The 23,747-nt window shown below is 44.2% G+C and overlaps 3 protein-coding genes across 6 annotated transcripts; all 3 read left to right on the forward strand.

The window, feature by feature from the left end:
• The first annotated feature begins 4,473 nt into the window (after window positions 1-4,473).
• LOC9642320 lies at window positions 4,474-6,129 on the forward strand. Its single transcript, XM_024676148.1, has one exon. It carries the CDS (start codon window positions 4,474-4,476, stop codon window positions 6,127-6,129), a length of 1,656 nt encoding a protein of 551 aa, XP_024531916.1.
• A 7,607-nt stretch (window positions 6,130-13,736) lies between these two features.
• On the forward strand, window positions 13,737-15,418 carry LOC9641600 (probable RNA 3'-terminal phosphate cyclase-like protein). Of its 3 annotated transcripts, none has more exons than XM_024676018.1 (4): window positions 13,737-13,855; window positions 13,950-14,400; window positions 14,467-14,650; window positions 14,716-15,418. In XM_024676018.1, the coding sequence occupies exons 2-4, from the start codon at window positions 14,333-14,335 to the stop codon at window positions 14,923-14,925; spliced, it is 462 nt and encodes a 153-aa protein (XP_024531786.1). In that variant the 5' UTR covers window positions 13,737-13,855; window positions 13,950-14,332; the 3' UTR covers window positions 14,926-15,418. The 3 variants fall into 3 exon arrangements, with proteins under 3 accessions (XP_024531786.1, XP_024531788.1, XP_024531787.1); XM_024676020.1 differs by having other exon boundaries at window positions 13,737-13,851; window positions 13,998-14,400; XM_024676019.1 differs by lacking the exon at window positions 13,737-13,855 and adding an exon at window positions 13,865-13,931 and having other exon boundaries at window positions 13,998-14,400.
• A 7,064-nt stretch (window positions 15,419-22,482) lies between these two features.
• On the forward strand, window positions 22,483-23,732 carry LOC112346626 (structure-specific endonuclease subunit SLX1 homolog). 2 transcript variants are annotated; one of them, XM_024676030.1, is made up of 4 exons: window positions 22,483-22,604; window positions 22,663-22,801; window positions 22,853-22,989; window positions 23,040-23,732. In XM_024676030.1, the coding sequence occupies exons 1-4, from the start codon at window positions 22,528-22,530 to the stop codon at window positions 23,701-23,703; spliced, it is 1,017 nt and encodes a 338-aa protein (XP_024531798.1). In that variant the 5' UTR covers window positions 22,483-22,527; the 3' UTR covers window positions 23,704-23,732. The 2 variants fall into 2 exon arrangements, with proteins under 2 accessions (XP_024531798.1, XP_024531799.1); XM_024676031.1 differs by having other exon boundaries at window positions 23,043-23,732.
• The last annotated feature ends 15 nt before the right edge of the window (window positions 23,733-23,747 follow it).

Below are 23,747 nucleotides of genomic sequence, written 5' to 3' on the forward strand. Positions count from 1 at the left end.
CATGTCATTTGATATTCCCGCGTTCCGATTAGCTTACTATGTAGTAGAGGTTATTCAGCTAAACTGTCCGTCATTACACCAAACTAAATCTATAATCTCATGTAGAAAAAAGAATTTAGTTTAAGTACTACTGGAAAATTTCTAAAGAATTTAAGAAGTTCACAATATGAAATTTTCATTAAACAATATTTGCAAAAAAAAATCATAAGTAATTTATTATGGATGTTATATAAACTTTATTACTCATTTTAAGAAACACTATTACCATGTAATTTTAGGATAAGCGTTTTATGTGGTATTATTGAGTTTCAAAGACCTTTCAAAAAGGAAATCATTATTTACATACATTTTGTAAGTATAGCTTAAGTCATTATTGTGAATAAGAAACTTTAGTAATTTAAAAACTTAAAACTTTAATATTAAAGATTTAGCTTTGTATATTCTTTTATACTTATATAATTCTTAAATTAAAATGAACATAGTTTATGGTTGAATGTACCTGATGCCCACAAGATAGTATTAGGAAACTTTGATGAATAAACTACTAAATTACAGTCATTTTGAACAGTAAATAATGTTGATAATATACAATTTCTACAATATTTATTTGTAGCCCATAAATGTTTTTTATTAGAATAAATAACTAAATTACCATCATATTGTAATATTAGGAAACAATTATCATAACCTTTTGATGTAATTTCTGATTCCCAAAGTTTTTGCTTTAATGAATATAAAACTATCTTACAACTATATTCCATCACTAAAACATTTTTACCATTCTGAGAAATTAAAAAATTATTAATATGTAAAGTTGAATCAGAAAATAAAGTACTTATGCTAAGATAGCAAGCATTTATACTATCAAAACCAATATTTTGACTTTGATATATTAGTTCATGTGATGTACCATCTAGTTTATATCTTATAAGATAATTTTCACTTTCTTTTTCAAAATAATCTGAGAGTGATTCATATAAAATATTTCTACTAAACTGTAAAATTCGATCAATTCCACGTATAATATTATTTCCTATAATTTCTGTAGATTTATCCTTTAGTGAACATTGATCTTTAACTTTAATTATCAAATCAACATATCCTTGAGATGTTAGTATTCTATCTTCATCAGAAAATGTTACAGGATAATCATAATTATGTTGAATTTTATATAATAAGCTATTAACACCCGTAATTATTCTAGTAATATCTTGGTATGTTAAAATTCCTATTCGTCCAAGTTTAGGTGTATATTTTTTAGGTGCAACAACAAAATCTAGTTTAATTAATAAGATAATGCAAAGAATTAAGAAATAAAACTTTAAAAAGGCCATGTTTACTTCTCCCAAAAAACTTTATTTTAATGTTAGCTTTTTCTTACTTTTTGTTTTTATTTATAACGATTTTTTTTATGCTAACTTTAGAGAGAAAAAACATATATATAACCCTAAAAAATCCCTACCTAAAACATCATGTTAAGCAAATCTTCACTAATGCATTTCACTACTGGAAGTTGTAGGCCTCTGTAGATTTAAGTAGAACAATATCCTTATGTGCCATACTTCGTGACCAATTATACAAACTATTCATGCTATGATTGCTTAGAGCATTGGCAAAGTTCTTGTACAGAAAGCCCCAGGGAACAGAGAAAGAACTTGCAAGCTTTCCAGAGACTTCGACGGCAAGGAAAAAATCCAGAGTATGAAATAGGCATCGTGGAACTCAAAGTACCAAAAGTAACTTCTCCTTGTTGGGAAAACTATGGAGTTGGACCAGTTCCAAAGTCTTGATCTCGCCATAAAATATGCCCACCGCACAGCAAGACCTTGATTGTGATCCCATCCAGCATTGACTTCACCATCCCGTATCCCATATAATCTATGAGACCGAAGAGCCGAAAGACAAAAATCTAGCAAGCACCACAAAGCCATCTTAGCAACCACAGGCATTTCTCCGTTTCTAGAAACTTGGAGAGAAAACACATCATCTGGTCATCTCAAGCATCTTTTAAGACTTGGGCTTTGAGAGAATTTTTCCATTTTTTTCCAGTTCTATTTCTCATATCTTAAATATAGTTATTTTATTTTTACTTATTTTTTATGATCCAAATTTTTTAATATGAGTTTAAACATAAAAGCTACATTGTGCTTTTAGCGTTGAGTGACCATTAAAACCCCTCAACACTTGCGGCGTCCTCCGAGGTATGTGATTTGCTTCTAGCAGGCGATCGATTCTCATCCCTCACGAGGATCTTGCCTATTTTACCCATGCGAGGTCGAAAAGAGGTAGGAACTATCTTTACAAAATTTTGCTCCAGGTTGTCTACCCCAAAGACGAACTCCATTGCCGGTGAAGAAAGACTGCATTGCCATTGACAATCCAGGTAACTTTGTCTTCTTTGAGAATGATACTTCAGGGAAGACAACGTAAGGTTCCTTGCGATGCACAAGCTTCGGAAATTAAACTTGTAATTCGTCCAAGGAATTGTTTGCCCCTTGAGAAACCGTGAGGTAATATAGTACGCAAGTCTATAAGTTCTCATCTTCGATGCAGAGGGCTGACGCAGATGATGCTAAGTTTGTTTTCCTGACAAGCAGACTGTCGTTTCCAGGTTTCTGGATGGAAAACTGCCCGCGCTTGCACAAGATGGACGCTACCTTTAATGCAACGACGGGAATCACTGCCTGGGCGGTGACCATTGGAGCAGGAAGACGCTCTCGTGGCTGGCATCACGTCAAAAGCAAACACTGATGGTGAGCTCTTAAGCTTGATGCGATCGACGCTTCTAAAAGCCTTCGTTTCTCTCACAGGACGATAGTCTTCGTGAGAAGGTTTGAACGACAAGTTAAAGCTGAATTATCTAAAGTTTTGAACGAAGACCATGCTGGTAAGTTTCATGTTCATTAGAACAGAGAAGTTCGAAAGTGAGTTTCGAGGTCTTATTCTCATTCTGGCGCCAGAGGCTTGTAGGCTACTAAGAGGCCGCTTTTAAAGCTCTTGATTCTTACGAAGCCTAGCAATTTCGAGGACGTGCTGGTACGTTTGGGTTTCGTTCCAAAATATAAAAAATTTCTCGCTATATTTTGGTTTTCAAAGAAGCTTTTCGTAAGTTCTCGAAGCTGGATTTTGATCCAAAAGCATATATCCCCACATTCCCGATCCAACGGCTTCATTTTTATTCACACAAGAAGGCGGGAATATCGGGCGGACGTTTTCAAATGACATTGCATCGGACGGCTGCGCTTAAATTGTTTTGTGCCCGGGTGTTTGGGTTTAGGGCTTCAGGCAAACGCGAGCAAGGAGAGGTAATCCGGCGTCCTCCCCTCTTCGTCCTCGCGAGATCCTATGCTTGCAGATACGATGTCTAGGCGCTCTGTGCCGGATCGGGCAGCGTCTAGTGCCTCTGGCGGCGATATTTCGGAGGCGGATCGATCGATTGTGGTATATTTCGATTCGGCACAGGCTTGTCGCGTGATTCCGTGATGGAGCTTTGATTTCTAAGGGCACATCTTCATCCGGGGCGTCAGCATCACAGCGTGGCGACTCGATGATGCAGATGGGGGTCGATGACAGGGTATTTTCTCGGTTTCCTCACATTGCTCTCTCAGATTATTGTTTTGTTTTTTCCTTCGCCAAGTCAGCTCCGGATGACAAATATCTTTGTCTCGGCATCCGATATTCTACGCGAGGTACTTTCTGAATGCTTCAAACTTCTTCTAAGCATACACCTAGGGTGTGCAAACACTTCGCAAAAACATGGGGATTGATCTCTCCAAACTTCCAGACAATGAGGTACAAGACTCTAGTATTAAAGCTTTTATTCTTTCGTCTGATCACGCTGGCTTTGGTGTGAATTATTGTTAGATCATTAAGGCCTTGTTCTCGGACGATCGCTGGAAAGAAGTGCGAGAAAAGAACAAGGTAACTTACAACCAAGTGTGACCAAATTTTTCACTGTGTTATTGCTGTGTTTTGCTTCTGGAAGGGCGCCTCGACCAGTGATAGTAAGCCTGCATCCTGGGAGAGCCTTCCGGAGCTCCAGGAGGTGAGTTTACAGGAGACTGTTTAAAGCTCGATTCAACTTCTTTTGTGCCCAGGACTTGTTTCCCGACATCTGTCTACCAGAGGCTCAAAAACGACAACGTCTCCATAGCTTGATCACGACCAAGGCTGATAACTTTTGCGCTTGGCGACATGAATCGCCCGCGAGAAGAGCAACTCTCTCCATCGGCGCTGAGTGGGACTATCGAGGGATCCAAATTGGGCGGAAGCAACGATTTCATCCTCTATCTGCCCGGGCAAATCGAAGTTCGTCTTCTTTTTGTCGCTCGAAGCGACTCTTCCCTGGAGGAACTGGAAGCACTATATCCCAAGGGAGCATCGATAACCGTGAAAAAGCACTTACGGCTGGAGGGGCGCTGCGTTGTTGAGAATCCTAGTAAGTAATCTACTGTTGGTTTTATCATTCGTGTCATGACTTTCGAACGGTGCTCAGGAAACGTAGAGATCATATCCTGCTTCCCGACGACCATGGACGAACTCCACCAGAAAACATCCGGCGAGCTCCGCAGCTTGGCTAACGAGCACTTCCACATGAAGCAGTGCCTGGCGGCTGTGGAGCTCTACGACCTGAGCATTTCGAAGGCTGACAATGACACGGACAAGCTTCTGGCTCTCGGCAACGCATCGGAGTGCTACCTTGAGCTCGAGAACTTCTTCCTTGCCCTTCAGAACGCGGAGAAGGCTCTGGCGCTCGCGGATGCCACGGAGAACGTCCCCACCTCGGTGAAGTTGCTGACAAGGAAAGGGCGAGCTCTCCATGGCATGCTCAAATACAAAGATGCAATGCAGGCATACAAGCTAGCTCTCTCTCGCTGCAGCATTGAGCAACGGGCTGGCATCATCAAGCTCATGGACAAGAGCGAAGAACGCGACATCTCCGACGACCTCCACCGCTACCTGAGCCGAGGCTGCAAGAGCAACGACGCTCCAACTTTCCTGGACTTTGTCGGGCCAGTGAAGTTTCGGAGCCGTAGAGATGGTGGCATTCGCCTATTCGCCACCGAGGACATCGAGGCCGGGAAGATCGTCCTTCTGAGCAACGCACTGGGCTACGTCCGTGACATGTACACTGAGCATGCCGTCGTCGACGTCTACGTCAAGCTCGTACAAGCCGCACTGAAGTCTCCGAGAACTTCGCTGCAGCTCCATTACCTTTGGAGGAAGATTTTCGACGAGGATAAGGCTGGGATCCCACCAATGCGAGTGTTCATGCCAAACTCCGATATTGACTGGACAGAGAAGCGTGCCGTGGAGACGGACAAGATCAGGCACATTCTCGAGCACAACTTCAAGCTGGGCTTTGTCGGGGGCGTGTGGACGCTGCCGGGGTTCATCGCACACAGCTGCAGGGGAAACTTATGCGTGGTGCAAGTTGGACCCGCCAAGATCTTCCGGGCGACTTTGGACATCGAAAAGGGAGAGGAGCTCACGTACTCTTATGCTCCCTCTTTCGAGATCCTTCCTGTGGGCCTCCGCCAAGAGTTTATCAGCTGGTGCCGGTGCAGGCGGTGCACGATCGAGATGCTCTACCGGCGATGCGGCGGTCCCTACGAGAGCCTGTGCCTTCGTTACCAAAAGCATCTGAGTGAGTACAGGAGAGTCACCGAAGTGAAAACCAAGAACAGGCGACAGTTCATGGTAGAGCAAGAGCTCGTCCAGGTGGCAATAGACTCAGAGGAGATCCTCAAGCACACGAACGAGAGCACGACGAACAAGACGGTCCTACGCATGTCCTTCGCTTCAGCGTACCTCCTCTACTTTCTCTACAAGGATTCTGCCCGCCAGGAAGCCGTCGACGTGATGCCGAAGGATAGCGAGTTCTGCATGGATTTCATGAACGCTACCGTGACGAACCTCGAGAGCTTGGAGACGCTCACAGCAGGGCTTTTTCCCATGGCGTTCTACCCGACGATGACGAAGAAGAAGGAGGACCTCAGGACCATGGCGGATTGGTGCATCGACTACTGCTTCCAGATGCGCTACGGAGCGTCGATGACGAAGAGCGCGAGGGTCAAATTCCTGAAATGGTTGCAGAGCGATGAGCCGGACAAAGCCAGGCGTGCCTGAGGTATGTCTTACATTCTCACTTTCTTCTATTAAGTGTCTCTTGTTTTGCTAAGGAAAATACCGCGCGTAATCTAGCGTTTTTGAATGGACGGCTTCATGGAGGTAACCGGCAGCGGTCCCTTTCCTCTTCGAAATCCTGTGAGAGATGTCTAGGCGCTCCAAGCATGGTAGTGCTCAGCCGGAGGATAAAGTCTCTCCATCGGCTTCGTTACTTTGCGATGCACAAGCTTAACTTGAGGTAACATATATCAATTCTTCGATGCAGAGGCAGATGATGCCAAGTTTGTTTGCCGTTCCAGGTTTCTAGAACGGCAAAATGCCTGCGCTAGATGGCTTTGTGGTATAATTCGGTTTCTCGTTTCTATGGGATACGGGGTGGTGAAGCTGACGTTGGGTGGGATCACAAGCAAGGTCTTGCCGTGACGTGGAGCGTATTTCGTTGCGATCGAGCCTTTGGAGCTGGCGGAGAATGTCCACGAGTGGATGATTTTTTCAACAAGGAGAAGTTTTCTTCCAGTTGCGATCATCTATGCGTTTTTCATGCTCTGGATGTTTTCCTCGCTGTCCAAGACTCCGGAATGTTAACAGGTTATTTCTCTCTTTCTGTTCGTTTTTTCTCTCTGTTTGGATTAACTGGCAAAGATGCAAACCGCTTTCACCATAATCATAGCATCAACTGTTTGGATTGGCGGATTCACATAACGCGCTCGAATTTTTATCTCCAGTTGTACTTCAAATCTACTGAGGGCAGTGGCAAACTGCATGTGGTTTTGGCATTTTGGATAGTGCTATCTTCCGTCGCTCTGCGTGATTTGCTACCCGTTAGAAGCCATCACAAGGTAACAAGATCAATGTTACGTAGATATTTTAAAGGTATGTTATGCCTAGCCGGACAGACGATACCATCCACAAACTAGTACAACACGTGTTGAAATTTTTGTCTCATGATTTGAGTAATTTAAATACTTTTTCTATCTCAATCATCTTTCAGATTTGTTAAAGTAAATTAAAGAGTTTGTATTTAAATAAAATTTAAAGACTTATGAAGTACTTATATATGTGATAATAACATATTACTTTTTAGGGTTATATATAACATAATACAAGTAGTACTTAGATTTATATAAATCTATATAGGTTATATATAACATTATATATGTGATAATAACATATTACTTTTTAGGCTCATTGGAGTCTTAGCTGTGGCTGCCCATGCTCTTCCCTCTTGGCTTACCACATACTGATATACCAGAGGATTAGAAAACTTCAATAACAGAAATAAAACCCAAACTTATAGTATAACACCAAAGAATTGTATTAAACAAACTAAAATCTAATGTGCATTTGTTAAATATTTAAACCATCTCAAAGTCGCAAACCACTAACCTTAACTCAGACTTAACAAAACCTAAACCTAACTTGGACTCACAATTATTGTCTTTGTTGAAGTTTGCAAAACTCACATTTTTTGTCTTTCATATCTTTTTTATCCTCTCTTTAAAAGAAAAAAATGTTTTGGAGCATTAGCTTTATTGTTGACCTATATGTATTTAGCCTCATTTTGTTATTATATCCATTTAAGGCCATTCTATTTAGATTTTATTGCTTATTTTTATTCCACAATTTATGTTATTTATTCTCCCTCTAATACTAATATCACTTGTTCTTTATTGTCAAGGTTGGACTTTCTACTTTGAAGAAAAATCAGTTTGAAGCAGGCAAAAAAAAAGAAGATAAATTAAAAATTAAAAAAGAAAGGATGTGAAAGAAGAATAAATGGATAAAAAATACTACAAAAGGAAATTTTAGTAGCAATTAAGAAGGCTAAAATAAAGATATAAAAGAAGATCTGTTCACAATCTTTTATTATAAAAAGCTTTGTTTAAAAAATTTTCAATTATAAAATATTTTATCCAAAACTAAATAAGTAAGAGACTTGAGGAAAATTTATACTTAATAAATAAAGAAAGAAGTAGTACCAATAAATTAAAAGCTCTTAACAACACTCTCTTTGACAAAATTGGAATAATCCTTAGAACAAAGGAATATTCAAGATTAGACGTTGAAAAAACAATCCAAGACTCTATTAAAAAAATTAAAAAGTGCAAGATTATTAATTACATACACACTGTTAAAATTTGAGAAGGATAAAAAATACTCAATTGAACACCAAACTAAAAATTAGAGTAAAAATTAATCAATGTTAGACCTATAGACAAAAATTAGCTAACACTAGCTATCCCTCTCAAATTATTCAATTTATCTGCAAGCTCACCACTCAATATGAGCCCAGAATTGAGGCAATATCACCATAAAGTTATATGTTTATACTTATAAAACTGATTTCTTTAAAATTTTGAATAAGAGTAAATTGGTCTTAGGGTTTCCCAATTTCGACACTGATGCAGCCGCGAAGATCTCGAGATTTCGTTTCCTCCGAGGTATGTGATCGTCTACTTCAGCATTTCGACACAAACCGCATTCTACCCTATAGGCGAAGATCGGTGACATGCGTCCAATCTATTGGGGCGGAATACGTCGTCTTACCAATTTTTTGCTTCTCTACCCAAAGATGCATACAGCCGTAAGAAAGCCATTGAAAGTCCAGGTAACTTTGTCTTCTCAACGATATAGTTACTGACAGAGGATGATACTCCAGGTAAGACATTCTTGCAATGCACAAGCTTCGGAAATTAAACTTGCAATTCGTCCAATACCTCACTGACCTTTCCGTGGATTTCCCTTGAGAAACCGCTAGAGGTACTATAGCACAGAGCAAAAGCAAGTCTATAAGATGCTTCTTTCTTTCGGCTAAAGCAGATGATGCCAAGTTTGTTTTCCGACAAGCAGAGTTTTGTTTTCAGGTTTCTGGAACGAAAAATGCCCGCGCTTGTGGCTGGCATCACATGAAAAGATGACACCGATGGTGAGCTCTTTAGTTTGATGCGATCGATGCTTCTAAAAGCTTTCGTTTCTCGCAGGCACAGGACGATAGTCTTCACGAGAAGTTTTGAACGACGAGCTAAAGCTGAAAGACCTGCTAAAGTTTTAAACGAAGAGCATAACGTCGTGACGGTAAGTTTCATTTCCATTAGAACAGAGGTGAGTTTGAGGTCTTTTTCTCGTTCTGGCTCTCAGAGCCTTTTAGGCTACTAATCGTAAGAGGTCGCTTGGTTTTTGTTTCAAAACCTTGAACATGGTTTAAATCCCATTCTCGTTTAGCCGACGAGGTTTGGGACAAAGAGTTGTGTTTCGAGCTATAGACGTTTTTAAAAGCTCTTGGTTCTTACAGGTACAGGAGAAAGTTTTTCGAAGCTGCTAAAACTAGTGCTTTTGATCCAAAAGTATATATCCTGGTACATAAGGATTATCTGACGGTTATAAGCATTCGTGATCCAACGCTTGGTTTTCATTCTCACAAGAAGGCGGGAATATCGGGCGGTTGTGATTGAAGTTTCCATATCACATGCATCGGACGGCTGCGCTTAAATTTTTTGTGCCCGGGTGTTTGGGTTTAGGGCTTTAGGCAAACGCGAGCAAGAAGAGGTAATCCGGCGTCCTCCCCTCTTCGTCCTCGCGAGATCCTGTGCTTGCAGATACGATGTCTAGGCGCTCCAGGAATGCTTCTGTGCCGGATCCGGCAGCGTCTAGTGCCTCTGGCGGCGATATTTCGGAGGCGGATCGATCGATTGCGGTATATTTCGATTCGGCGCAGGCTTGTCGCGTGATTCCCTGATGGAGCTTTGATTTCCAAGGGCGAATCTTCATCCCGGGCGTCGGCATCGGAGCTTGGCGGCTTGATGATGCAAATGAAGCTCGACGACAGGGTATTTTCTCGGTTTCCTCACATTTCTCTCTCAGATTCTTGTGTCACAGCCAAGCCTCCGGATGAGAAATTTCTTTGTCTCGGCATCCGAGATTCTAAGCGAGGTACTTTCTGAAAGCTTGAGACTTCTTCTACGGGGCTTCTAAGCAGCAGTTTGTTTGTGAACTTAGGGTCCCCCAACAATTCGCAAAAACATGGGGATTGAGCTCTCCAACCTTCCCGACGATGAGGTACAAATCGACTCTACTAGTTTAAAGCTTTTATTCTCATCTGACCACGCTGGCTTGTTGTTAGATCATTGCGCGCTTGTTCTCGGACGATCGCTGGAAAGAACTGCGAGGAAAGAACGAGGTAACAACATACAACCAGTCCAAGCGTGTCACTATTTTTATTGCTGTGCTTTGCTTCTGGAAGGGCGCCTCGACCAGTGGTAGTGCGCCTGCATCCTGGGAGAGCCTTCCGGAGCTCAAGGAGGTGAGTTTACTAAAGACTGTTCGCTGCTTCTTTGGCTGGCGAACATCGAGGCCATGCTTGTTTTGCTCGGATTTCTGGAGAGCAGCAAACTTCTACCAGGATTTCTTTTGCTGCTGCTGTTTAAAGCTCAACTTCTTCCCTTTGTGCGCAGGACTTGTATCCCGGCATCTCACCAGAGGCTCAAAAACGGCAACGACTCCATAGCTTGATCACGAGAGCCCCAAGGGTGATAGCTTTTAAGCTTGAAGACATGAATCGCCTGCGAAAAGAGCAACTCTCCACATCGGCGCTGAGTGGGACTATCGAGGCATTCAAATTGGGCGGAAGCAACGATTTCATCCTCTATCTGTCCGGGCCGATCGAAGTTCGTCTCCTATTTGTAGCTCGAAGCGACTCTTCCCTGGAGGAACTGGAGGCACTATATCCCAAGGGAGCATCGGTAACCGTGAAAAAGCACTTTCGGCTGGAGGGACGCTGCGTTGTTGATAATCCAGGTAAAGTTGGTTTTATCATTTGTGTGTCATGACTTTCGGTGCTCAGGAAGCGTAGAGATCACGTCCTGCTTCCCGACGACCATGGAACTCTGCCAGAAAACATCAAGCGAGCTTCGCAGCTTGGGTAACAAGCACTTTCTCAGGAAGGAATGCCTGGCGGCTATAGAGCTCTACAACCTGAGCATTTCGAAGGCTGACAACGAGAGGGACAAGCTTCTGGCTCTCGCAAACGCTGCCGAGTGCTACCTTGAGCTCGAGAACTTCTTCCTTGCCCTTCAGAACGCGGAGAAGGCTCTGGCGCTCGCGGATGCCACGGAGAACGTCCCCACCTCGGTGAAGTTGCTGACGAGGAAAGGGCGAGCTCTCCACGGAATGCTCCAGTACAAAGACGCAGTGCAGGCTTACAAGCTAGCTCTCTCGCGCTGCAGCAACGGTGAGGCGTATAACGATCAACGGGCTCACCTCATCAAGCTCATGGACAAGAGCGAAGAACGCGACATCTCCGACGACCTCCACCGCTACCTGAGCCGAGGCTGCAAGAGCGACGATGCTCCACCTTTCCTAGACTTTGTCGGGCCAGTGGAGCTTGCTCCCCGCAAAGAAGGTGCCATTGGCCTGTTCGCCACCGAGGACATCAACCCTGGGAAAATCGTCCTTCTGAGCAATGCACTGGGCTACGTCCGTGACATGTACGCCGAGCATGCCGCTGTCGACGTCTACGTCAACCACTTGCGAGCCGCCCTGACCTCTCGAAGAAGTTGGCTGCAGCTCCATTACCTTTGGAGCCAGATTTTCGACGAGGATAACGCCAGGATCCCACCGATGCAAGTCTTCAAGCCAAACTCCGACATTGACTGGACAAAGAAGCGTGCCGTGGAGACGGACAAGATCAGGCAGATACTCGAGCACAACTTCAAGCTGGGCTTTCTCGGGGGCGTGTGGACACTGCCGGGGTTCATCGCACACAGCTGCCGGGGGAACTTATGCGTGGTGCAAGTTGGACCCGCCAAGATCTTCCGGGCTAACGCGAAAATCGTCAAGGGAGAGGAGCTCACGTACTCTTATGCTCCTTCACTCGAGATGCTCCCCGTGGCCCTCCGCCATGAGTTTATCAACTGGTGCCGGTGCTGGCGGTGCACAACCGAGATGCTGTACTGGCGATGCGGCGGTCCCTACGAGAGCCTGTGCGTTCGCTACCTCAAGCACCTCAGGGAGTACAGGAGAGTCACCGAAGTGAACCCCAAGAACAGGCGACAGTTCATGGTAGAGCAAGAGCTCGTCCAGGTCGCGATAGACTCGGAGGAGATACTCAAGTACATGACCAACAGCAAGCTGAACAAGACGGTCCTACGCATATCCTTCGCTCCAGCGTACCTCCTCTACTTCCTCTACCAGGATTCCGCCCACCCGAAAGTCGCTGACGAGTTCTGCAACGATTTCATGCACGCTACCGCGACGAACCTCGAGAGCTTGGAGACGCTCACGGCAGGCTTCCTTCCCACGGCGTTCTACCCGACGATGACGAAGGAGGAGGAGAAGTGGAAGACCGTGGCGGATATGGCCATCGACTTCTGCTTCATCATGCGCTATGGAGCGTCGATGACGAAGAGCGCGAGGGTCAAATTCCTGAAGTGGTTGCAGAGCGATGAGCCGGACAAAGCCAGGCGTGCCTGAGGTATGTCTTCCATTCTCACTTTCTTCCATGAAGTTATAACGACGCGTCTCGTTTTTTCCACGAAGGAAAAATATCGCACGCAACTTTGGACGGTGGTTTCACAATGACAAGATGGCTTCGCTGAAATCTCTGTGCCCGGGTGTTTGGGTTTTAGAAGTTTTAGAGCGAGAGGAGGTATTAATCCGGTGTCGGTTCCTTTTCTTTTCTTTGTCCTCGCGCTGTGAGAGATGTCTAGGCGCTCCAAGCATGATTGTGAGCCGAGGATGCAAATATGTCGCCGAATGAGGTATAGTTTAAGTATTTGCGATTTGCCATTTTTAGATTTCCAATGGCGCATGCGTCGAACTCGTGTATCAACGGTTTCAGCATGGAAATGTGGCTGGTATTTTTCTCGGTTTCTTACATTTCTCTTGACAGATTCTCTCTTTTCTTCGTCACAGTCACTGTCGAGCCAGCTCCGGATTACAAATTTCTTTGCGTTGGAAAGCGAGATCCTTAGCGAGGTATAGTTTCTTTCTAATCAAGCGGTCGAGTTTTAAACCATTGCAACGATCCAGAGAGTAGAAACAATTCGCGCTTGAGCTCTCGAAACTTAACGAAAATGAGGTAGTAAATATAATCAGCTCTTCAAAAAAAATAATAATCCTTATGTGGAGATCATCGAGGTCTTGTTCTTGGATGCATTCGGCAAGAGAGTGCAAGCCAAGAAAGAGGTTCGATCGAGCACCCTGGTCGTGACCAAATTTTTTTATTTTTTTATTTTTTGCTTTGGAATGGCGCCTCGAGCAGTGATAGTGCATCCAGCGAGCCAACATTGTGGGAGAAGTTTAACGAGATCGAGGAGGTGAGTTTTCTCCTAAAGTTTATCAAGCTTGACTTGCGCAGCACTATTTTGGCGACGACCTCTGATTACGAGGCCCACTAAAGTGATAATCTTTGAGAGGAAGTTATCTACTACTATAAGGAGCAAACGCCGAACTTTGTGGGCCGCCGGATCTGGCCAATCACAGCCGTCCGATGGGGGGTAACTGTAAAGGGGTTATTTCTTTAACCACGTGTTAGCGAATAATCGTGCTGATGTTTGCTCCCGGCCAATGGGAGGCGGCCAAGCCGCATGGGGCGAGAGAGGAAGGCCCAGCAACACATGGCACATGCAAAGTGTTGACCGGAGATTGCTGCTCCAGGGCGTCACTCCGGGCAGGATCAAGTCCGTCGCGGCCCTTGGAGCGTGCTGTGGATTGCGATTTCTTCCGGTGGGTAAGCAAATCCACTCCCAAATGGTTGCTGCGGGCTGGGATTCGAGCTTGATCGTGTCTACTGCGCTGATTGACATGTATGCCGCGTGTGGCAGCTTGCGAGGCACCAGTTGTTAACTAGGATTCTTTGTGGCCTGTGACAGGCATTGCAAATGACAGCAGGGATCCCTGCGTCGACACCTTTCGCACAGCAACACTGCCAATGCTTAAGCACTTTGGTGTTCCAATCGAATTCCTAGAACTCAAGGTTGTTGCCTGCGGAGCTCCGCCCTTGGGTGGCAGTGAAGTCGTCCTCAAAGTTCCCATTGTTCCCAAGAGCCTCACGGTCAGTTTCTCCAAACTCCTCTTCTTTTCTTTCTCTCCTCGCTAAGAATCCTTCACCAAGCTGCTACATGGGTGGATGAGGGCATGGTGAAACGTATCTGAGGAGTGAGTTACTCCACACGCATCTCACCTCATATGGCCAATCAAATGTGGCATGCTAAATCGCTTGCTCCCCGACGTGTACATCTTTACTGATCACTACACTAGTTCGGAGTCTGGGAAGTAAGTTCCATGATTTTGTGTTGCAAAGTAAACTTTTTTCATCTTGCTTCCTTTGTCATGGCACAGATCTCTGGGCTATGGGATCTCATTGGTGACAAAAACGACCACCGGCTGCATTTTAAGCTCCGAGTGCGCGGCTACGCATTCAGGAGCATCCGAGCTCCAGCTTCCAGAGGACCTGGGGATGCAAGCAGCCATGTCCTTGCTACAAGAGATAAAGCTGGGAAGAGTTGTAAATTCAGCTCACCAGGTATCTATCTGTGAAGCTGGAAAAGAAAGAAGGCGATCTCACAAACTTTCCTGTTTGCCATACAGGGGTTGCTGTTCATCCTCTGTGCTCTGTGCCCGGAAGATGTTTCCAAAGTCAGCGTCGGGAAGCTCTCTTCTTACGGTATCAAGACGCTGCAACACATCAAAGAATTCCTGGGAGTGCAGTTTAGTATCAAGCTTGACCCGGCGACAGGCACGGCTCTACTTACGTGCATTGGAAGTGGCTTCCAAAATCTCTACAGGAAAGTTTCATGAGTCACTGGGGCCATAGCTCTAACAAAAGGAAACCGAATCAGTTACATAGAACTTTTTCTTACCACGCTAGAAGCCATCGGTCTTTTCCAGCAGCAGCGCGTCCACTCTCCTTGATGTGCACAACGATTCCAGCTGCGGCCTCAAACTCCAGCCAGCCATCCACGACGATCATCTGCCTCTCATCGTCATCATCTGCTGATGCTCCCACTAAAGATAAGAAGCTGGAATACACTTTGGACGCGTTCACTATGTCCGTCACTACCAGCCGGGGGCTCTCGAAGTCCGGATGGCAGTGAGCTCCCGGAGGAACTTGAGCATGCAGCTGAAGATCGAGAACATTTTCCCATTAGATGTCTCCCGCATCAAACGTTGATGTCTTTTAGTGACTCAAGAACAGTGTAAGGCATGGGCATTTTAGACACAATCGGCTGAAAAAGCGTTTTAACCTGCAAAGAAGTCCAATGAAACCAGTTCCAGTTAATAAGGAGACATTTTGTATCTCCCGAACTATTTTTTGCTGTATATCCTGATGAAAATGGCAGTAAGAGGTGTGAGAAAAATTCCAAGTTGAACTAACTCACAGTGAAACCCTACCTCCCCCCCACCACAATATAGACTGTAGTTCAAAGTTCGTTACTTGAGAACAAAGAGTGAAAACTAAGTCATGATGAGAACTCCCCAAATCTTATGAACCGCACAAATCTAACTTAATTTTTCACAGGCATTTTGCACAGGCATCTGCCTATCCTCACTCAAAAGTAGTCACTTTACTTTTAGACCACATTAGATCAAAAGTGCAAAAGATCAAAATGTTGAAACCATATTAGAAGTTAAAAAGTAAGGTTTATTACTAGATGATTAGGGTTTCTCTCAAACAGACATCATTTTTTGGCTAAATCACAACTGTGGGGGGCTTTAACAATAAAAGTACATATTTATATTTTTATATGTAACCTTAGTTATTTATAATTATCAGAAAAACTACGATAATGTATGTAGTATTTGATTAAACAATAATATTTTAAAATATTTTTACTAATTTATTAGTATATAATACTATGGAATATAATATTTGAAATTATTATATATATCTATAAATAATTATTAGGCAGTAATTATTCTCTTTTATTTGTTTTTAATTTTTTATTTGTCAATTTGTTTTCTAAATATATTCATATTTCCAAATAATAATTTGTATATAATATTTTTATGAATGAATATTTTATCTTATTTATGCCTAGGAATATATTTTGTCTAAATAGTTATATTATCAAGTGTACAAGAATTTATTTTTTTTTGCATCTAGCATTTTCTAGGCATAATTCTCTCAATCAAAGTGGAATATAATATTTGTTGTTTAAATACTATTCTAATTTAGTTTTTAATATATTAAAAAATCAAAAAAATATTTTGCTAATTACACAGCATATGCTAGGCAAGTGCTAGTCTTGGATATGAATTTATAAAAATAATGCTAGGTATATTGTTAAAGGTAATATGGTCGCTCAGAGGGCATAATCTTGGGGATTTTGGGACTGGCCGATAAGTACGTTAGAGTGAATTGACACATGCTCTTCTCCAAGTCTATCGCCACTGCCATGAGTTCTTGCTCCAGGAGCAAGAGCTCATGGCGGTGGCAATAGACTTTACCTCCTCTACTGCCGCGAGGTGCTCTAAGATGTGTTTGTGTAGCGATGGCACGGGCTCTCGTAGGGACTCCTGCACTGCTCTGGGCCCTCGTGGCTAGAAAACGAACTCTATCACATTCCTTCCCCCACTGGATTTTTTATGTCATGGTCGTCCTTGGCAAAAATCCTGGGAGGGACATCTAGACATGGGTGGATACAAAGAAATTTCGTTGTTACTTGTGATTTGTGTTGTGTTCACGAAGAACGCTTGCAACCTCTAAACCCAAATCCTGGATCCCACTAGAACTTTGACGTCATAGATGCTGACATGGATTCATGGCAGTGTAACGCAAAAGTGCACGAGGATCTTGGAGAGGCCCATCTCAAACGTACCGACAACACCAGCAACTGGCAAAATCCTTGTGGAGGTTCACGGGGAGGATCTCAAGCGATGGAGCATAGCAGAACTTGAGCTCGTCGTCTCTCTGCGATGTTCGAAGCCGCCCAGAAGATCTTGGCGGGTCCAACTTGCACCGTGTATAAGTTCCCCCGGCAGCTGTGTGTGATTATTCCTGGCAGCGTCCACACACCCTGAGAAAGCCCAGCTTGAAGTTGTGCTTGTTTATCTGCTCATTCTGTTCCGCCTCCACGGACCCTTCTTTGTCCATTTGAAATCAAAGTTCGTACACTGGCATATGGAGGTCTCTGGTGATCTCCTCTAAAAATTCTTGGAGTTCTTGGAGAGGTCAGCGCCACTCGCAAGAGCACGTCCACATTGGCAGGCAAGCTGATGTCACAGATGTAACCGAGTGCAGGACGATCTTCCCAGGCGGGATCGCTTTGGTGGCAAACAAGCCGATGCCACTGTAGTCACGATGCCAAATCTTCACTGGCCCTGGACATAGTCTCGAGGACTCAGGATTGGAAGGAACTGGCTTTGGAAGGGGTGTAGAAACAGAACCTGGATCTAACAGCGGTTCAAGGCATGAACACTTAGCGATCAGCCTTTTATGTGATGCTTAGAAAGGTTGTCTTATCTATGCCCGGAGGAAGTACAACACAAAAGCTCTCTTGGCTCTTATGAACAATTATTTGAAACTCATGGATCATCAGTAAGAACAAGATATGCTTTTGCTATGGTGTGGTGGTATGTATATTTGTCTTTATTTTTCTGTTAACTTGCAGCTGTTTGTTATTTTGTGCATTATAGTGTTATCTCTCCTTTACTGACGATGCCCTTGTCAGAAGCCAGAAGGCAACGGTTCGTGTTGCTGCATGTATTTTGTACTCAGGTAGGCATTTTAGCTTTTCTTACTAACGCAAACACTTGAGAAAAGCTGTGTTCTGTAAGTTTGGCATGTTGTATGTGACGATTGAAAGATCCTGCTCAAGGGAACTACCTTTTACAGCACTTTTATGGAGGCTCATTCTATCTTGGCCTTCATGAGATATTTACCACCCACTGAAGTTGCTAGAAAGGCTCTGCCCTCCCTCAACCTGGGGGGGAGAGAGAGAGAGAGAGAGAGAGATGTGGCTAAAACAGTTGCATGCAAAAGAAACAAAGGAAATGGAAAGAAAGAACACACTAGAATGAAATGTGAATGAGGAGTGAGGTGTAAAGTTTGGAGTCACAGAGAAAAAACCATGTGAAAAAATTGTGAAGCCAAACTAAAACCTCAGAACTCTTGCGAAGAGAGGAGAAAAGAAAAGAAAAAAGAGAGAGAATCTAAAGAGAGGAAGTGGGAGCTAAGGGAGGTGAACACAAACTTTCGATCTCTGACACCTCTTAAAAGTAACTCGCATATTGCAAGTTCACCCAAAGTTCCTAGAACAAAGTGAAAGAAGGAATAACTGAAAGGATGAGGGACTGCCTAGAACTTCCTTTTGCTCCAATAATTAAATATCTTAAATTTAAAAGTTCCAAAGCAGGAGAAAAAGAGGAAAAAATGTGTTCTTAAAACTTTCATGGCTCATTCTATACATTGTCTTTTGATTTTCTATATAGGTTTTCATGGTTAAAATAAAACGAAACTAGGTACACATAGCATAGTTATTATGCAGCTAAAACCTTATACCTTATATGATTATCTTGAGCATCATTTCAAAACTAAAGTCTGATATTATTTTTAATGTATATTTATTTAAATTATTATTATGAAAGTGGAATATAATATAGTTTTCAATATAGTCAACATTGTGGTGTAATACAAAACTAGAATACAATATGGTTTTTAGTGTAGATGTCATATAATTCTCTCAAGCACTATATAGAACTAGAACATAATCTAGTTTTTAATATAGTTAACATTTTGGCAATATTTTGAAACTGGAACACGGTATGATAGTACGTTAGACAAAACCCTCATGAAGAAGTTTCTTCCTCGGTGGCTTGGCCCTATGACTGGTTCCTACTTGTTAGCAAATTTGGGTGATGAGCAGCATGATGTAAGAGTGGAAGTATATCAATTGAAGCTGTTTTGCATTCAATTATCAGCTCAACAATGTTGATATTTCTAGCACACCGCATTTGCCAGAAATGTTATTGATCAGGTCAACAACTGAATCTTGATGCGTGCTTTTCTCATGCTCCTCATGTGGCTGCCTTGCTGAAAGGGCCAGTATTCCTTCTTCTTGTCTTGCTCCTCCACTGGCTCCTTTTTGGTCTTGAATAAGAACACAATGTCGTTGTCATCACACAGAGAATGTCTGTTTTCAGAGAAATTGGATTTCTAAATGAGACATTCAAGATTTCTCCATTCCTATTGTCCCTGTTACACTGGCATCACTCACATCAACGTCATCCCGGCCTTGCAATGAAGAGGTTAAATCTGAAGACTTAAAATGACTGATCTTGGAGAGATCTCATACCGTCTTGGTTTACAACTTGTAAGATTGAGATAGAAAATCAATATTCCTCCAACAAGATAAGTTTAAAAGGAAATTACATGATAAGTATTTTGATGGAAATACAGCTCATGCTCTTGCAAGTACCGGTACCTCAGCCATAGACCATGTGCTAACATGAGGCCTCAGGACGAGGAAGATAGAAAAGAAATGAAAAGTAAGCTATTTAAGAAGCTACTGGGAAGTTTAATGTACTTATCAACAGTCTTAAGGCATGATATTTCAGCATTGTGTCAACTAGAAGCCAATACATGCAAGATTTTGGATTAAAACATTGGTTTGTAGCTACGAGGATTGTGAAATACCTTCATGAAACTCTAAACCGAGGAATAAAATTCTTAGGGGAGTGATTACTAGCTGGATTTGCTGATGCAGATTACATGGACATTAGAAAAACTAGATTATGATGGTGTTTCAGGATGTATGGAGCTATGAATTGGAGTATCAAGAAACAACCCATGGTTGCTCAATCTAGCTGTGGAGCAGATAGAGAATTTGCGCTAGAAGGCTTTTAGTGGATTTGGGTGTGGAGCAAGGGATGCCCACCGAAATTAACAATGACAGAACCTTTGCCATTGCATTGGCTCACAAGCTGGGACCACTAAACACATCGAAGCAGGTGGCGATACTCAAGCATATGACAGAGAGCAATGACCAACAAGACGGTCCATCTTCTACTTTCTGTACAAACAGGGTAGTCGCATTGATGTTGAAGGATCTGCATGGTTGTAGATCTCGGCAATTAATTGTAGGATTTTATAAAAGCCCTTACCTAAATTGGAACACCCATAATACGCATCCTCTTTACCCTAAAGGTATATGCACCCTTTGAGTTACCTTGATCCTACTTTATAAAACTAATATCGTTATAAGATAGCTCAGCCCGGCGCAGACAAACGCGGCCCGGCAGCATATCGTCATCGAGGCACCATGTTGTGGTTCTTCCATGGCATAGTTCTTCAGCACAGATTTCTGGGCGCATCCACGAGGAAAATCGTCTCCAGCCCTCTCTAATCTTGTCATGGGTGCGCGGCGAACGCCTCCCACAAGATGGAATATTCTCATGGAACGGCATTTGCCCACAACCGGCAAATGTGTGAAGTCTTGGCGCTCTTCCGGCAAATGCGCATCCTAATTCTCCTGGCAGCTATCTTGTCGATCCGGCGGAGATCCATGCGCTAGTCGTCGCTTCTGGCCTGGATCTCGCCACAGCACCTCAACTCCTAGGGATCGAAATCAAGGACGCCAGCAATGAATGGACGGCTGCACTTAAATCTCTGTGCCCGGGTGTGTGGGTTTTAGCGAGGAGGTAATCCGGCGTCGGTTCCTTTCCTCTTCGTTCTCGCGAAATCCTGCGAGAGATATCTAGGCGCTCCAAGCATGGTGGTGCTCAGCCGGGACAAAAACTTTCTTTACGTATGTGGAGATAATTGAGATCTTGTTCTCGGACGAATTCTGGAAGAGAGCGCAAGCCAAGAAAGAGGTTCGAGCACCCTGGGTTTGTGACTTGTCGTGACCAAACTTTCCTTCTTTTGCTTTTGAAGGGCGCCTCGAGCAGTGATAGTGCATCCGGCGAGCCAGAATGGTGGCAGAGATTCAACGAGCTGGATGAGGTGAGTTTTCTGAAGTCTCTCCTTTGTTAAGCTCGATCAACTTCCTCGCAGCACACTTTTTGGCGATGACCTCTGTGCACCAGTGGATCAAATACGATTGCATGGCTTGATCACGAGGCCCACTAGAGTGATCATCTTTGAGCTTGGCGAAATATATCGCCCGCCAGTGGAGCGCTCTCGATCGTCGGTGAGTGGGATAATTGAGGCATCCGAACTGGGCGGAAGCCACGATTTCATCCTGCATCTGGCCGGCCCGATCGAACTTCGTCTCCAATTTGTGGCTCGAAGTGACTCTTCCCTGGAGGAACTGAACGGACTATATCCCAGGGGCGCAATGGTAGCCGCGAGGACGCTTTACCCAGTGGAAGGAGTGCCGGGACGTTGCTATTTTGTTGACAATCCAGGTAGAGATTGCTTCTTCTTGTTCATAGTCACTCGCTTTGGGTGTTCAGGGAACATAAAGATCATATCATGCTTCCCGACGACCATCAACGAACTCGACCAGAAAACATCCAGCGAGCTTCGGAGCTTGGACAACGAGCAGTTCCTCAGGAAGCAATGCGTGGCGGCTCTAGAGCTCTACAACCTGAGCATTTCGAAGGCTGACAACGAGAGGGACAAGCTTCTGGCTCTCGGAAACGCTGCCGAGTGCCACCTTGAGCTCGAGAACTTCTTCCCTGCGCTTGAGAACGCGGAGAAGGCTCTGGCGCTCGCGGATGCCACGGAGAACGTCCCCGCCTCGGTGAAGATGCTGACTAAGAAGGGGCGAGCTCTCCACGGCATGCTCAAATACAAAGACGCAGTGCAGGCGTACAAGCGAGCTCTGCTGCAGCAGCGATCAACGGGCTCATAATCGAGTTCATGGACAAGAGCGAAGAACGGGACATCTCTGACGACCTCCACCGCTACCTGAGCCTAGGCTGCAAGAGCGAGGACGTTCCAACTTTCACGGAGTTTGTCGGGCCAGTGAAGCTTCTCCGCGGTGACTCCGGTGGCCTCGGCCGGTTCGCCACCGAAGCCATCGCACCTGGGGAGATCGTCCTCGTGAGCAATGCACTCGGCTACGTCCGTGACATCGGCTTGCATGCGAATGTAGACGTCTTCGTCAAGCTCTTGCGAGCCGCGCTGACCTCATATGTGCATCGATTACTGCTTCCAGACGCGCTATGGATCAGGGATGACGAAGAGCGCAAGGGTCAACTTCTTGAAATGGTTGCAGAGCGATGAGCCGGAAAAAGCCAAGTGTGCATGAGTGAAATTTTCATGAAATCGTGATTTTTTCATTGGTTAAGTGTTGTAAATTCATTAGTGCTTAGCAACATTATTTTTATTTCCTTTATCGATTGCCATCCGTGGGATTTGAACCCACGACCCCGTTGTTAAAAACCACCTGAGCGTAAGGGAATGACAACGGTCACATTTTATGGGCTTGGAGATAGGGTTCTTTGGCGCAGGCGATGGAGCTTAGGCGCTTCTACGGATGCTATCTCTTGCGATCCATCAATCCTCGCTTCAAGGGACAGACTTACATCGGGTAAGCGCCGGGAATGCAAATAGCACAGGAATCTCAAGAATTTGAGAGAATTTGGCAGTTTTACCGTGAATCCGCGACGAAGAATCCGGCAGCACAATGGAGAGATTACTTGTGGAGCGTTCCGGACCAAGAAGAAGAGGCCGTGGGAGATGGTTCTCTGCGTTTATGGATTTTCATCGAAGACGGATGCTCTCCAGGTAAAGAATTTGGATTGAAGGGATTTTTTCTTATTTTTCGGTTTTGCCCAGTTTGAATGGGCATGGCAGCATCCAAAGCTTTCAAAGGAGGTGGTTCTTCCGGCAGAAGTAAAGCCCAAAAATTTGCGAGGAATAGCAGGAAAGATTAAAATTCTTCATGCGATGTTGTGCTCTCCAAAATGGTCCAGGTATTTTTGGATGATGATATGCTTTCATGGTTGACATTTTCTTTTTCTAGCAGGATGAAGCTTACGGTCCAGTTCTTTTCGTCCGAGCATGCACAACACAGGAAGGGATGCCAGACTTTACCGGATCAGATGAGATGCTGCATTGGATCTATGGATCAACTTCCCAGCTACGCAGAGTATTGCGAAGATCCAGCAGACGAACAAGACGGAAGTGATAGTTTATCAAGAGACGAGGAGGGAACTTTGGATGACGAGGAAACTCTAGAAAATCCTCAAGAAAACGGACCAGTTGATTCGATCTCTCCTACTCGAGGCACGAGAACCACGCAGGGATCTTTCCAAGAACAGGCAGGACACGCAGAGATTTCTCCCGACAGTAGTGATCAAGAATTTTTTCGTCCAGCAAAGAGGAAAACGACGAACAACTCGACCTCTCAAAAACAGACGATTTCTCTTCCTCCAGCGAGGAAAGAAAAGAAGAGCAAGAGCAGCGATGCTGATATTTTTCTGCAAGCGCAAACGCCCAAGACTCCCAAATCGCGAAAAACTCCAGTGGTGATCTTGTCACCAGTTTTGCTAACGCCGAGGATCTCCCCGTTATTTGGAAAGAGGATGTGCTCGATGATCTCCCCGATCATCATTCTCTCCTCCACACCCAAGCGAGCTCGCGCCAGGGATGTGATCGACCTCACGGAATCTCCCGCGCTGTTCTAGCCAATTCAAATTCGTTTAAATTCTTGCTACCGATTCTAGGTTTC

This window comes from Selaginella moellendorffii, unplaced genomic scaffold (genome assembly GCF_000143415.4).
Source record: "Selaginella moellendorffii unplaced genomic scaffold, v1.0 SELMOscaffold_16, whole genome shotgun sequence".
NCBI classification, from domain to species: domain Eukaryota; kingdom Viridiplantae; phylum Streptophyta; class Lycopodiopsida; order Selaginellales; family Selaginellaceae; genus Selaginella; species Selaginella moellendorffii.